We start from the raw sequence: 16,112 nt of genomic DNA, 5'->3' as shown, positions 1-16,112 counted from the left end.
CAGCTAATCAATTAAATCCAATTCATATTTTAGAATTAGAGTACATCAGACTAATGCTGCATATCTCCAACAAAATTGCAAGAACCCAGCATTCATTCTTTTATATTTAAATTTGATAAATTTACATTTCATCCATAAAGAAAATTGTGGCCCACATTAAAGAGATAAAGGTCTAGTAATATGACTTGAGAAAGCATGGGAGAATTAAAAGTTAGGAAAAGAATTTAGGATAAAGAAAGTTAAGAATCCAGAAGGCAGCTAAATGAAGTAAGCCCACCTGAGGGCCAAGCAATGCATTATTACTAGATGTTCCACTCAAGCTGGGTGTGGCAACACATGCCTATCACTCCTGCGCTTGGTGCAGAGCTGCGGCAGCTCAGGTGTTCAAGACCAGTTTCAGCCATATATCAAACTCAAAGCCAGCCTGAGCTGCATGAGACCATGTCCAAAACTACAAAACAATAAAACAATAGAAGAAAATGCTCCTTTCAATTTATTTAGTTAGCAAATATAACATTAGGGAAAACAAAAACGTTGACAACAATAATGAACAAAATCTTGGGCTGGAGAGATGGCTTAGTGGCTAAAAGCACTGGCTGCTCTTCCACAGAATCCAAGTTCTAGTTCCAGCACCCATGTCTGTCTGTCTGTATCTAGACACATAACTTTTACTGTTTTTCACCGTGGAGACTGAACCTGGGGCTTCACACATACTCAGCATGGACTCTACCACCGAGCTACACACAGCTCTGAAAACGGTGCACACCTGCGATCTCAGCACTTGGGAGGCTGAGACAAGAAGATCGTGTTCAAGCCTAAGAACAAGTTAGTGATATCATGTCTAAATAAATAAATAAATAAATGTGCTAAAAATTATTGTTAAAAATATTCCTCTAGTCATTATGTCTGTTAGATTTTCAATTATTAATATCTGGAAAAAGCAAATTTTATATATTTTTTCTTTCTAATGCAATGAAACCAAGTGGAATTTGTTTTAAGATGGGTTATTTGGATCTATTCCATTCCTCTGTTGAGGGACATCTAGGTTTTTTTCCAGCTCTGGCTATTATAAATAGGGCTGCTATGAACATAGTGGAGTATGTGTCCTTATATGCTGGGGAATCTTCTGGGTATATGCCCAGAGGATTTGCATTTCCCTGATGACTAAGGATGTTGAACATTTTTTTAGGTGCTTCTCAGCCATTCGATATTCCTCAGGTGAAAATTCTTTGTTTAGCTCTGTATCTCATTTTTTTAATAGGGTTATTTGTGGCTCTCTGGAGTCTAACTTCTTGAGTTCTTTGTATATATTGGATATTAGCCCTCTGTTGGATGTAGGGTTGGTAAAGATCTTTTCCCAATTTGTTGGTTGCTGTTTTGTCCTATTGACAGTGTCCTTTGCCTTACAGAAACTTCATAATTTTATGAGGTCCCATTTGTCAATTCTTGATCTTAGAGCATAAACTATTGCTGTTCTACTCAGGAAATTTTCCCCTGTGCCCATGTGCTCAAGGCTCTTCCCTGATTTCTTTTCTATTAGTTTCAGCATGTCTGGTTTTATGTGGAGGTCCTTTATCCACTTTAAGAATGGATCGATTTGCATTCTTCTGCATGCTAGTAACCAGTTGAACCATCACCATGTTGAAAAGGCTATCTTTTTTCCACTGGATGGTTGTAGCTCCTTTGTCAAAGATCAATTGACCATAGGTGGATGAGTTCATTTCTGGGTCTTCAGTTCTATTCCATTGATCTACCTGCCTGTCACTGTACTACTACCATGAAGTTTTTAACACTATTGCTCTGTAGTACTGCTTGAGGTCCAGGATACTGATTCCCCCAGAAGTTCTTTTACTGTTTTTTTATTTGTTGTTGTTGTTGTTGTTTTTGAGACAAGGTTTCTCTGGGTAGCCCTGACTGTCCTTGAACTATGTAGACCAAGTTGGCTTCGAACTCAGAGATCCACCTGCCTCTGCCTCCCAAGTGCTTTTACTGTTGAGAATAGTTTTAGCTATCCTGTTTTTTTGTTTTGTTTTGTTTTGTTTTTGTTATTCCTGATGAATTTGAGATTTGCTCTTTCTAACTCTATGAAGAATTGAGTTGGGATTTTGATGGGGATTGCATTGAATCTATATATTGCTTTTGGCAAGCTGGCCATTTTTACTATATTAATCCTGCTCCAACAGCATTGAGTTACTAAATAGTGGCCTTATCAATCAGATCATCTAATAGCTCAAATCCCATTGATATTATACACAAAGCTCCAAAATGAGACAGCAAGCCAGGCTACTAAGAGTGTTATCACATGAAACCTTAATAAACAACTCTTCAAAAAAAAAAAAAAAGACATGGCAAGTCTGTAATCCCATGAGAGGCAGAGGCAGAGGCAGAGGCAGAGGCAGAGGCAGAGGCAGAGGCAGAGGCAGAGGCAGAGGCAGAGGCAGAGGCAGAGGCAGAGGCAGAGGCAGAGGCAGAGGCAGAGGCAGAGGCAGAGGCAGAGGCAGAGGCAGAGGCAGACAGAGTTCTGTGAGTTTGAGGCCAGCCTTGTCTACAAAGCAAGTCCAGGACAACCAGGGATATTACACAAATAAACACTCTTAAAAAACTACAAAAAATATAAATAAATAAAAAATTTTAAAAAGTAAAATTAAAACATTTAAGTCTAGCAGATCATAGGGCTAGTCACTTCTGTCCTAAATACCCTTTCTGTGATGTTTCATAGTATGGATATTTCACAAGAAGATTTTAGCATGCACTGTCTGATATGGGCTTAGTATTTCATTATACATACTTCTTTGCAAAAGATATCAGTGCTTTTCCCTATGCAGATACCCGAGACTACCAAAAATTCATAAAAGCCAAATTTCTGTGTAGCTCACCGAGAAAGCCAAGATTAAAGAGAGTTGTGTGGCAATACAACATAAAAATCACACCATTATCTTCTGATAGCCACCACAGCTAGGCCTTCCAGTCACAGCAAGCACTTTGCAGAGATATTTGTAAGAAATCCTGAAAGATTAAATACTTTGAATGTGTTTTATTATAAGTAGAAAACATGGCAAAGCTATTTTAGAAAAAGATGTGGAAATGGCTCCTTTTAAATAATTAATGCATTGAAAATAAAGATCAAAAGAAGAGAAATAAAGCTTTAGGTAAACACAGAAACAGTACCCAATTTCAAAGCACATAACAATAAAATGAACAGTAGGAGTATAGGTAAGAGGTCTACATAATTTGAGAAAGCTTTAGGTGATTCTTCAGCTATTGAGTTATCAATCTACTCTTTAAATTCTACCTTTCATGAACAAAGGCCATTCTCTAACTAGTAGTTCACGGTGCATAGCTACGTGCATAGCCATACTTTCAATCTTGGCATAAAGGCAATGCTAAATAACCACTTCACATGTATTAAACATTTAAGACAAACTATAATTTCTACTACATATTTCAAGTTTGAAAAATAAACCAGTCAAAGACTTTCCCTTTGGTCTCTAACAGATCTTTATTGCCAGTTGATCTGCCCATAGTTAGGAAAGGCATCATAGAAGCCAGGGTGCACTACAGAGGCCTGGGTGACCTCAGTAATGACTGTGACTGGCCACATGCTAGGTATGCTTTTATATGCCTTTCTTGTTTCTTTTATGTACATTGGCGTTTTGCCTGCATACATGTTTGTGTGTCAGAACCCCTGGAACAGGAGTCACAGATAGTTGTGAGCAGCCATGTAGGTGCTGGGAATTGAACCCAGGACCTCACTGAAGAACAGTCAGTGTTCTTAACTGTTGAGCCATCTCTCCTGTTTCCTTAAGGGACTTCTATATTTCAATTTTAAGTCAAAAAGTATCTTTTTATCACTAGTGAAAATGATCTATCTTCTATTCTCAAAAGGCCAGTAGTTTGTTGTTTGGATGATTACCTTGTTCAGAATGACGATATGAGGAGACTTCTTGATCTATTGTATTTAAACATTTTTGAAATACTGAGAACTTGTGGGACATCTCTGAGAACTATTTAGTAATATGAAGAGAGTATTAGCTTTTGGAAAAAAAAAACAATGTAGGGAAAAAATGGCACGGTGGTTTGAATAGAAATAGACTCACATGTTTGAATGTTTAGCCCATAGGGAGTGGCACTATTCTTGAGGAAGTGAGCCACTGTGGGGGTGGGCTTTGAGGTCCCCTATTCTCAAGTTATGCCCCTGTGGTAGTCTCCTTTGGTTGCCTGTGGATCAAGATGTAGATCTCTCAACTCTTCCAGCACCATGTCTGTCTGCATGCTGCCATGCTTCCTACCATGATAGTGTAGTAAACCTCTGAACCTGTAAGCCAGCCCCAATTAAATGTTGTCCTTTATAGGAGTTCCTGTGGCTATGATGTTAGTTCTAGCAATAAAACACAAACTAAGACTAATGGTGCTTGTGATTAAGTTGGGTGCCTGACTGTAAAACGATTTGCTTGATGTTTTCATGTAGTGTAATGATTCTTCTAAAGGCAATTTCAAGCTGGGTGTAACGCAGCAAGGCTGGGAGGTGAACGCTGGAGGACTGAGAATTCAAGGCCAGAGTGGAATATGTGAAACCCAATCTCAAAACCAAAGCCAAAGCCCCCGACCAAACAATAAAAAGAGGTGTGTGTGTGTGTGTGTGTGTGTTAACTCCAAAGATATAAAAGAAGTTTAAATTCTATCAGTTAAAATACTCAGCTTCCTAAGTCACTGCACATACTTATGTTCCCAGAATGTAGATAGATCATCTGACCTCTTCCACATGATATGCTTTATTGTGAATATTTTGGAATAAAAACTGACTCAGAAAAAAAACACCAACAGATTTTCTTTAAATTGCCTAAAGAGATTTGCACCTTTAGTATTAAAGTCTGTATTTTATAAATGAAACCAATTCCATGAAAGGCATGGTACTGCAATATAAATAGCAAGTCAGAGGTACAACCAGGAACAGAGGTGGTGTTTCCTCTTCTACCACAAATTTGTTCCAGGACCAGACTACTACCCCTATCTAAGATTTAAGATTCATAACAGGAAAAATGGTTTCTCTTTTTCAAAACAATGTAGAAATCACCTTCTAAATCCACATAAATATAGGTCCCTTACTTGGTAAGCTGTTAATTCAAATTTCATGTATCAAATCTAAATGCCATTAAAATGAAAGCAAACACGTTCATACTTACTCAAATGAACATAGAAATATAATTACTGGGAACTTTGACTTAATAATAAACTATGAAGAGTAGTTGAACAGCTTACAAAATTTCAGTTCAGTCTGGAGACAGCTTAAAGCTAGACCCCATGCTTAGCATACAAAGCCCTGGGCTTGATCTCCAGCTACATAGACACACATGTTCTAGGGCATTTAATCACATTTGAACACTGAGATTGTGTTATTTACTGAAAAGCCCTATTTTTAGTTCTGGCATGGCTCAGCCCTCAGTACACACCTTTAATTCCTCTGGCTGGAATACAGGCATGGACTTAGCATACACCTTTAGTCGTAAATAATAAAAGTTAGTTTGTAAAAGGAAACATCCATGTTTGAAAGTGATGTCTAACTGAGTGGCAAAGTTATGAATCAGAGAAAAATTTGACAGAATAGGATATGAAGAACTCTCATGAGAGAAGAAAGGGAAAACGACTCACCAGAGCAGGACGGAGAGGAAGACGCAGCCAGGCAATTTTACCAGGAGAGTTTTAGAGACAGGTTGAAGAAAGAACAAGCTAGACACAGGTGAAGATAGAATGAGCTAGAAAATGAGGAGCCAGAAGATTAGAACATATTGCTAAAGTTAATATGAGGCCAAGTAGAGCAATTGAGGAGAGACTGGGAGAGAGAAGCCTGATTAAATCAGCTTGGAGAGGAGTTTGAGCCAGAACAGCTCAGTTGAACCAGCCAGTCAGAGCTCAGAAAGAACTAGGAAGGGTGAGCTTATTCAGCAGTAAGTCTCAGAGGCTGAAAACATTCTAGGCCTAGATAAGATCGTACGGAAGCTAAACACTTCCACAACTAGGCTTAGGATAGCAGCCGAAGGCTTTAAGCCTCCAAGACAACAATTACAACAGAAGAATAAAAATTACATTTACACACACACACACCACACTCAATTCAAATCATAAAAAGTCTAAACGTCCATTCTTTTGGGAGGGGCAGGAATCAGTGTAGTTTTGGAATGTCAGAAATGACTATCTTTTATAAACATTTTTGATCAGACATTGTTTCACTCTCTAAAACACTCAAAATTCACAGTAGATTCTTGTTCTTTAAGGGATCATTATTTCAGGGTCTGTTTTAAATGTGTGTGTGTGTGTGTGTGTGTGTAAGCAACATTTACTTATTTATTAAACATACATAACAAATGTTTTTTCTTTTTTGGTTTTTCAAGACAGAGTTTCTCTGTGTAGCCCTGGCTGTCTTAGAACTTACTATGTAGACCAGACTGGCCTGGAACTCATAGAGATCTGCCTGCCTCTGCCTCCCAAGTGCTGGGATTAAAGGCACAGGCCACCACCACCCAGCAAGTTTTCTGTCTTAATAGTTATAGAATTAAAACTTTATACTAGAATGTATGTGTCTTAGTCAGGGTTTCTATTCCTGTACAAACATCAGGACCGAGAAGCAAGTTAGGGAGGAAAGGGTTTATTCAGCTTACACTTTCATGTTGCTGTTCATCACCAAAGAAGCTAGGACTCAAGCAGGTCAGGAAGCAGGAGCTGATGCAGAGGCCATGGGGGGATGTTACTTACTGGCTTGCTTCTCCTGGCTTGCTCAGCTTACTTTCTTATAGAACCCAAGCCCAGGGATGGCTCCACCCACAATGGGCCCTCCCACCTTTGATCACTAATTGAGAAAATGCCTTTCAGCTGGATCTCATGGAGGCATTTCCTCAAGGGAGGCTCCTTTCTCAGTGATAACTCCAGCTTGTGTCAAGTTGACACACAAAACCAGCCAGTACAGTATGTCTTTGGTACTGCTAGGATCTGTGTATTATTTATTTATTTGTGTATAGAGGTCAGAAGTTGAGGCACATCACTTTCTATGAGGACAGTAAAGTGAAATAATTAAAACTGATATTTGGAATATTCCAAATGATATTCTGTAACAGCATATTATTTTGTTTCTGATATTTTAGTCTTAGCAAACAAAAATAAAATCCAATTTCAATTAAATATGCATGTTCTTTCCTTTAATTTTTCTAGTAAACTAATTTTAAACATTTTTTTCCTTTTGACTTTAAAATAGGGTTTCATTCCACAGGCCCGGCTGGCCATAAACCTGTCTTCCTTGTGCTGGGATAGCAGCTGTGTGCTCTACACCTGATCTAAGGAAGGTTAATGAAACAGCAAATTTTTGGAGACAAATTATGATTTTTAAAAAACATAGCCTGTAGATTTAACTGAGATTAATCTTTGTGTATCAGTAGGAAAACACATTAAGTGAACTTCAAAATATGAGTAATTGTGTGAGACTGGAAGTGTCCCAGGAATACTAAATATTACAGGAAAGTACTTTGTATAGATTACTTAAAATTCTAGAATAAAACTTGTATTTCTGAAATAACACTTAAAATCTGATAATGAATTCAAATAAAAAATATACAAAAGAATTAAAATTATAACATTTACCCAGTATACAAATCATTATTTACACAACAAGGCTTAACAAAAGCCTGCCAGCATCACCTAACACCAGGGGAGACCCCCCACTGCTTACAGGCCCTCAAGTCTACTCATGAGTTTCCCCAGATCTAATTCAATTACACAAGTTGTCAGCTCTGCTCTCTTCCACTGGTGTGACTCCATTCAACTACATGTCTGTGCAACCTTCGACTTTCATTTCTGCCCAAATCCAGTTACAGTTTCAAAAAGCTCTTCAGCTGGAAAGCAATCTGAATTATTACTGGATCTATCAGTTTTAACTAGTTCACTGTTTGCTTCGTCATCAGTATCGACAGGATCAAAAAGTTCAGGTGTGAAGCACGCAGAGTCGTCGTCGTCGTCTCCTTCTGTTTCAACAGCTTTACTTGAGCCAGAACACTTGGCTTCTTCAGTTCCTGGAGACAAGTCAGTATCCGGGAGCAGGCCTTTCTCAGAGCAGAACATCTGTCTGGAATGGTCCTTAGCAGGAGTAGCAACAACCTTCACTGGTGAAATTATGACTTCTGACTGAGGGCAAGGTGCCAAAGATGTGTCTGCTGTTTCATTTGAGGACACACCTTTACCTGTGAGTGGCAAAGTGGTTTGACTGAAAGTGGAAGAACCAGAGGCATGGTTCTCTGATGACTTAAGTACAGGTGTGCGATTTTTTCCTTTACTAGTGAAATGCCGTCTTAGAGAATTAAAGATAGGCCAGTTGACTGGCTCTGTTTGTTTTCCAAAAGTTGGGCTTGAAGATCGGGAAATCTCATTTTTTCCTGTTTTCATTGTCCGAACAGACTCTTTTCTTAGTCCTGGATCACCTAAGAATACAAAAAAATTAAACTGTCAACTCCATGCTGCTAGGTAACAGTAACTATTATTTTAAAGTATTTATTTTATTTCATTTTTGTTTGAGACAGGCTCACTATGTAGCCCTGGCCATCCTGGAACTTGCTTTGTGGAAAAGGCTGGCCTTGAACTCATAGAGATCCACCCGTCCCATCCTCCCAAGTGCTGGGATTAAAGGCATGCCCCACCATCGCCAGGCCCAAAATGTTTTTTATTAAAAATATTTCTTGATAGCAATAGTTCAATACCTACCACCACTTTCATCTTAGAATTCAAAGGAGAGAATGTTAACCCTGAAGAGAACAGTGGATCTCCAGTATTTTCTGTCCTGAGTTATAACGCTATTTACAAATGACAATATAAACACAATGGAGACCACAATGCTACACAAGAGGAGAAAGGATAAGGAGGAAGAGGAAGATGAGCCAGGGAAAGATGAACAGGCCCTGCCTGGGAAAGCCCTTCAGTGTAGACTAATGCCTTAGCATGTGCCAGACCCCAGCACCAAAAGGGGAAAGAGAAAAGGGAAATTAGTGACCAAGAAAACCTGCCCAAGGCTAACCTTCTAAGTTAAAAAATAAGGACAATGATATTTGTGAAACTGTATGCTATTTGTCAAATTATAGAGCTGGTGGTCAGCATGTAAAACCACAAGAGGACCCTAGGTTTCCTGATTACCACTGTTGACAGCCTCGAAGTCACTCCGACACTTATTTAAAGGCACACAGCACAGATTACTTGAATAGGTAGGTTAATCTACACTGATATACAAATTAAAATTACATCCAGTCACCAGAATCGGGAAGGTTTTGATTATTTTTTTTTCTGTTACAGGATAGCAAATACTTTAGATTTTGTGGTCCATATTATGTCTGCTTCAACTATTAAAGTAGGTTATTCTGGAATTAAAATACAATTACTTTATTAGGCTTTTTTTGTATTATGTAAAAGTAAATGAATAGTTGCATTAAACATCAAATATAACACAAGCCAACAGGATGGTCAGGGTTCACCAATCCCTGATATGGACCATGATTTCTAATACTGTATAACATTATTTTTCCTTTTTTGCATTTTTATTGGATATTTTATTTATTTACATTTCAAATGTTATCCTCTTTCCCAATTTGCCCCCCAGAAATACCCTATCCCATCCCCCCTCTTCCTGCTTCTATGAGGTGTGTCCCCATCCACCTACCTAATCTCACCTCCCCACCCTTGTATTCCTCTACCCTGGGCTATCGAGCCTTCACGGGACCAAGGGCCTCTTCTCCCATTGATGCCCAACAAGGCCATCCTCTGCTACATATATGACGGGAGCCATGGGTTCCTCCATGTGTATTCCTTGGTGGTTTAGACCCTGGAAACTCTGGTTGGTTGATATTGTTGTTCTTCCTATGAGGTTGCAAACCCCTTCAGCTCCTTTAGTCCTTTCTCTAACTCCTCCATTGGGGACCCTGTGATCAGTTCAATGATTGGCTGCAAGCATCCTCCTCTGTATATGTCAGGCTCTGGCAGAGCTGCTCAGAAGAGAGTTGTATCAGGCTCCTGTCAGCATGCACTTCTTGGCATCTACAGTAGTGTCTGGGTTTGGTGACTATATATGAGATGGGTCTCCAGGTGGGGCAGTCTCTGGATGCCCTTTCCTTCAGTCTCTGCTCCACACTTTGTCTCCGTATTTGCTCCCGTGAGTATTTTGCTACCCCTTCTAAGAAGGACTGAAGCACCCACTTTGATTTTCCTTATTCTTGAGCTTCATGTGGTCTGTGAATTGTATCTTGGGTATTCCGAGCTTTTGGGCTAATATCCACTTATCAGTGAGTGCATACCATGTGTGTTCTTTTGTGATTGGGTTACCTCACTCAAGATGATATTTTCTAGGTCCATCCATTTGCCTAAGAATTTCATGAATTCATTGTTCTTAAAAGCTGAGTAGTATTCCATTGTGTAAAGGTACCACATTTTCTGTATCCATTCCTCTGTTGAAGGATATCTGGGTTCTTTCCAGCTTCTGGCTATTATAAATAAGGCTGCTATGAATATAGTGGAACATGTGTCCTTGTTATATATTGGAGCATCTTTTGGTTATTTGCCCAGGAGTGGTATAGCTGGGTCCTGAAGTAATACTATGTCCAATTTTCTGAGGAACAACCAAACTGATTTCCAAAGTGGTTGTACCAGCTTGCAATCCCAACAACGAAGGACTGTTCCACTTTTTCCACATCCTTGTCAGCATCTGCTGTCACCTGAGTTTTTGATCTTAGCCATTTTAACTGGTGTGAAGTGGAATCTCAGAGTTGTTTTGATTTGCATTTCCCTGATGACTAGGGATGTTGAACATTTCTTTAGGTGCTTCTCAAATATTTGAGTTTCCTCAGTTGAGAATTTTGTTTAGCTCTGTTCTCCATTTTTAAATAGGGTTATTTGATTGTCTGAAGTCTAATTTCTTGAGTTCTTTGTATATATTGGATATTAGCCCTCGGTCATATGTAGGATTGGTAAAGATCTTTTCCCAATCTGTTGGTTGCCGTTTTTTCCTATTGACTGTGTCTTTTGCCTTACAGAAGCTTTGCAATTTTATGAGTTCCCATTTGTCAATTTTTGATCTTAGAGCATAAGCCATTGGTGCTCTGTTCAGCAACTTTTCCCCTGTGTCCACGTATTCAAGGCTCTTCTCCACTTTCTCTTATATAAGTTTCAGTGTATCTGGTTTTATGTGGAGGTCCTTTATCCACTTGGACTTGAGCTTAGTAGAAGGGAATAAGAATGGATCGATTTGCATTCTTCTACATGCTAATTGCCAGTTGAACCAGCACCATTTGTTGAAAATGCTGCCTTTTATCACTGTATGGTTTTAGCTCCTTTGGCAAAGATCAAGTGACCATAGGTGTCTGGGTTCATTTCTGGGTCTTCAATTCTTTTCCATAGATCTACCTGCCTGTCCCTGTACCAATACCATGCAGGTTTTATCACAACTGCTCTGTAGTATAGCTTGAGGCCAGGGATGGTGATTCCATCAGAAGTTCTTTTATTGTTGAGAATAGTTTTCACTATCCTGTTTGATCAAATATTAAAAGTTGAACTGGCACATTCCTGCACTTGTGCCTCTAACTTTCTGCCCTGGTGGTCTGGCCAGCCATGCACTGAAGATTCACTGGCCTGGAGCTCCTGAAATGTCTCCACCCAGCTCCCTAGGTTTCCAGTGATGGATTGCTACCATGCCAACCCTGTGCTTCAAATCCCCAACAGCCTTTGTGGAGCACCTCAGGCAAACCCATGCTAGGTTGCCATACCTTTCTCTCTTGAACCCAGATGAGCCACAGCGTGAAGGAAAATGCAACACAAACTTAGTTCAGAAACAATGGTAACTCAATCTCTGGGTGCAACAACTAAAGCCTAATCTTGTAAGCCTTATTAAATCCTCTGGGGGCAGAACCTTGTGGATCTGCCATACTTGGAAACTCTCACTGCTACATCTTACCTGTCTGCTGTCCAGGTTCTAAAAGAAGTAACTCTCTCCTGCTTCCTCTCTTCCTCTTGCCAACCCAGATGTCCTGCGTACTTGCCCAGTGATTGGCTCCTTTATTCATTAGAGAATTAGTTCACAAGAAGCCACCTGAGTATGTGACTTATTCCTCATTCCAGACAGGCTCTCCTGGGAGAGCAAGCAGCACAGAGCCATCCATAACACTATCCTGGGGTTTTGTTATTACAGATGAATTTACAAATTGCTCTAACTCTATAAAGGATTGTGTTGGAATTTTGATGGGGATTGCATTGAATCTGTAGATTGCTTTCGGCAAGATGGTCATTTTTACTATATTGATCCTGCCAATCCATGAGCATGGGAGATCTTTCCATCTCCTGAGATCTTCGATTTCTTTTCTTCAGAGACCTGAAGTTCTTGTCATACAGCTCTTTCACTTGCTTAGAGTCACACCAACATGATATTATTTGTGACTACTGTGAAGGGAGTTATTTCCCTATTTCTTTATCAGCCTGTTTATCCTTTGAGAAGAGGAAGGCCACTGATTTAATTTTATATCCAGCCACTTTGTTGAACTTGTTTATCAGCTATAGGAGTTCTCTGGTGGAATTTTTTGGGGTCCTAAAGTATACTATCATATCATCTGTAAATAGTGATGTTTTGACTTCTTCCTTTCCAGTTTATATACCTTTGACCTCCTTTTGTTATCTAATTGCTCTGGCTAGGGCTTCAAGTACTATATTGAACAGGTAGGGATAGAGTGGGGAGCCTTGTCTAGTCCCTGGTTGTAGTGGGATTGCTTCAAGTTTCTTTCCATTTAGTTTGATGTTGGCTACTGGTTTACTGTATATTGCTTTTACTATGTATGGGCCTGATCTTTCAAGGATCAAGATCTTTCCAAGACTTCAACCATGAAGGGGTGCTGAATTTTGCCAAATGCTTTCTCAGCATCTAATGAGACGATCTTGTGGTTTTTTTTGAGTTTGTTTATATAGTGGATTGCTTTGATGGATTTCTGTATATTGAACCATCCTTGCATTCCTGGAATAAAGCCTACTTGATCATGATGGATGAGTGTTTTGATGTGTTTTTGAATTTGGTATCTGAGAATTTTATTGAGTATTTTTGATATTCATAAGGGAAATTGGTCTGAAGTTCTCTTTCTTTGTTGGGTCTTTGTGTGGTTTAGGTATAAGCATAATTGTGGCTTTATAGAACGAATTGGGGAGTGATCCTTCTGTTTCTATTTTGTGGAATAGTTTGAAGAGAATTGGCATTAGGTCTTCTTTGAAGGTCTGATAGAATTCTGCACTAAAACCATCTGGTCCTGGGCTTTTTTTTTTTTTTTTTTTTTTTTTTTGGTTGAGAGACTTTTAATGACTGATGCTATTTCTTTAGAGGGTTATGGGATTGTTTAGATGGTTTATTCGATCCTGATTTAACTTTGGTACCTGGTATATGTCCAGAAAATTGTCCATTTCATAAAGATTTTCCAGTTTTGTTGAGTATAGGCTTTTGTAGTAGGATCTGATGATTTTTTTTTTGAATTTCCTCTGTTTCTGTTGTTATGTCTCCCTTTTCAGTTCTGATCTTATTAATTTGGATACTATCTCTGTGCCCTCTGGTTAATCTGGCTAAGGGTTTATCTATTTTGTTAATTTTCTCAAAGAACCAGTTCCTGGTTTTGTTGATTCTTTGTATAGTTCTTTTTGTTTCTACTTGGTTGATTTTAGCCCTGAGTTTGATTATTTCCTACTGTTCTTGGCTATATTTGTTTCTTTTTGTTCTAGAGCTTTTAGATGTTCTGTTAAGCTGCTAGTATATGCTCTCTTGTTTCTTTTTGTAGGCACTTAGAGCTATGATGAGTTTTCCTCTTAGCCCTGTTTTCATTGTGTTCCATAAGTTTTGGCATGATGTGCCTTCATTTTCATGAAATTCTAAAAAATCTTTAATTTTTTTCTATTTCTTCTTTGACCACGTTATCATTGAGTAGAACATTGTCCAGTTTCCATGTGTATGTGGGCTTTCCATTGTTTTTATTGTTATTGAAGACCAGCCTTAGGACATGATCTGATAGGATGCATGGGATTATTTCAATTTTCTTGTATGTGTTGAGGCCTGTTTTGTGACCAATTATATGATCAATTTTGGAGAAGGTATAATGAGGTACTGAGAAGAAGGTATGTTCTTTTGTTTTAGGATGAAAAGTTCTATAGATATCTGTTAAATCCATTTGGTTCATAACTTCTGTTAGTTTCACTGTGTCTCTGTTTAGTTTGTTTCCATGATCTGTCCATTGCTGAGAATGGGGTGTTGAAGTCTCCCAGTATTATTATGTGAGGTGCAATGTGTGCTTTGAGCTTTAGTAAAGTTTTTTTTATGAATGTTGGTACCCTTGCATTTGGAGCATAAATGTTCAGAATTGAGAGCTCATCTTGGTAGATTTTTCCTTTAATGAGTACGAAGTGTCCTTCCTTATTTTTTTTGATAACTTCTGGTTGAAAGTCAATTTTATTTGATATTAGAATGGCTACTCCAGCTTGTTTCTTGGGACCATTTGCTTGAAAAATTGTTTTCTAGCCTTTTACTCTGAGGTAGTGTCTGTCTTTGTCACTGAGGTGCATTTACTATATGCAGCAAAATGCTGGGTCCTGTTTTACGTATCCAGTCTGTTAGTCTATGTCTTTTTATTGGGGAATTGAGTCTACTGATGTTAAGAAATATTAAGGAAAAGTGATATTTTTGTTATTAGAGGTGGAATTATGTTTATGTGACTCTTCTTTTGGGTTTGTTGGAAGAAGATTACTTTCTTGCTTTTTCTAGGGTGTAGTTTCCTTCCTTGTGTTGGAGTTCTTCATCTATTATCGTTTGTAGGACTGGATATGTGGAAAGATATTGTGTAAATTTGTCTTTGTTTCTCCATCTATGTTAATTGAGAGTTTTGCTGGGTATAGTAGCCTGAGCTGGCATTTGTGTTCTCTTAACATTATTTTTTATCATTTAGAACAAATGACTCACATCTCAGTTCAGACATGGGGCAATTATAAATGGGACCTTTCAGTTATGGAGGCTTGCTGCAGCTAAAGCTGGCTGAGCTTGAATTCTGTTTCTTCTTAAAATTGAATATTTTTTGTATTACTGTTACTTCTACCTAAAGTTTTACATTTATTTCTTGTGTATATGGTGTTGGAGGCATGCATGTGGAGCTCATAGGACAGCTTGCAAGTGTAGATTCCTTCTTTCTAGATTTTAGGGATAATACGCAAGCATATCTGCTAAGCCATCTCTCCAGCCCTGGCCTAGAATTCCTGGTTCTCTTACCTCAGCCTCCAACACGTTGAGATTATTGGAATAACAGGTATGTGCTATGATACTAGTTTAGCTCAATTTTTAGAAAGCCTTTTATACTGCCTACCATTTGTAGAGTATTTTACAATGCTATGATTTTATTAATTATTTGAGGTTTTTACAGTCCTGCTCAGAGGGACAAGTAGGTGGGTTATTCACTTTTCTATTATAACTTAAAGGGTTAAGTGGCATTCACAATCTTGCTAGATAAGTGGCAAAGCCAATGGAAACCACAAAATACACTTTGGCATCCTAACAAAGATCTGTTCTCATTTAAGCAAACCTAGTATTGTTCTGTGAACACTTCATGTCATAAACCAAATATATTTCAGGAAAGTAATGTGTGCCTAAATCATTATCATTTTCTGTTACATAATAAAAAATTTTCTGTCTACTATAAATGGGCAGAATTCAACGTACTTTTCTTCCTTCTGGAAACACCATGACTTGGTACCGAGGCATTTTTAGCAGTCATCTGGGGATACTGCAGCTCCTGGACACACACTTTTTCTTCTTCTTCTGTAGAGTTTTCTGGCAATTGATGACTTGCTTCTGACACACTTGTAATAGTGCTATCCTCCAAACAGGCCACTTCCAGAGTAGGCTCATTGTCTTTTGTACATTTTTCGTCTTTTTTGGATCTATTAGTAACTTTCTGGTGTCTTCTGGAGAACTCAGTCAGGGACTCCAGGGCACTTGCAAAGCTTGAGTGGTGCTGAATCTGCTGTCTTACCCATTTAGAAAGTCCTGAAACAGCAGGTCCAAGGGGGAAACTCGTTACTCAGTT

General features: G+C 38.6%; 1 protein-coding gene across 5 annotated transcripts in view; it reads right to left on the bottom strand.

Annotated features, from left to right (window-relative positions):
- Positions 1–475: 475 nt before the first annotated feature.
- Positions 476–16,112, bottom strand: part of Brip1 (BRCA1 interacting helicase 1) — a 145,222-nt gene continuing 129,585 nt past the window's right edge. For all 5 annotated transcript variants that reach the window (XM_052195126.1, XM_052195130.1, XM_052195128.1 and 2 more), the window contains 2 exons: positions 15,746–16,072; positions 476–8,462 (listed from right to left, as the gene is read on the bottom strand). In XM_052195126.1, the coding sequence (XP_052051086.1) occupies positions 7,837–8,462; positions 15,746–16,072 (953 nt within the window). In that variant the 3' untranslated portion in view covers positions 476–7,836. The remainder of the gene's footprint in view (positions 8,463–15,745; positions 16,073–16,112) is intronic.

The sequence above is a fragment of the Apodemus sylvaticus genome, chromosome 10 (assembly GCF_947179515.1).
Source record: "Apodemus sylvaticus chromosome 10, mApoSyl1.1, whole genome shotgun sequence".
NCBI classification, from domain to species: Eukaryota; Metazoa; Chordata; class Mammalia; order Rodentia; family Muridae; genus Apodemus; species Apodemus sylvaticus.
Note: the sequence above shows the minus strand (reverse complement) of the source record. Positions and strands in the feature narration are given on the sequence as shown.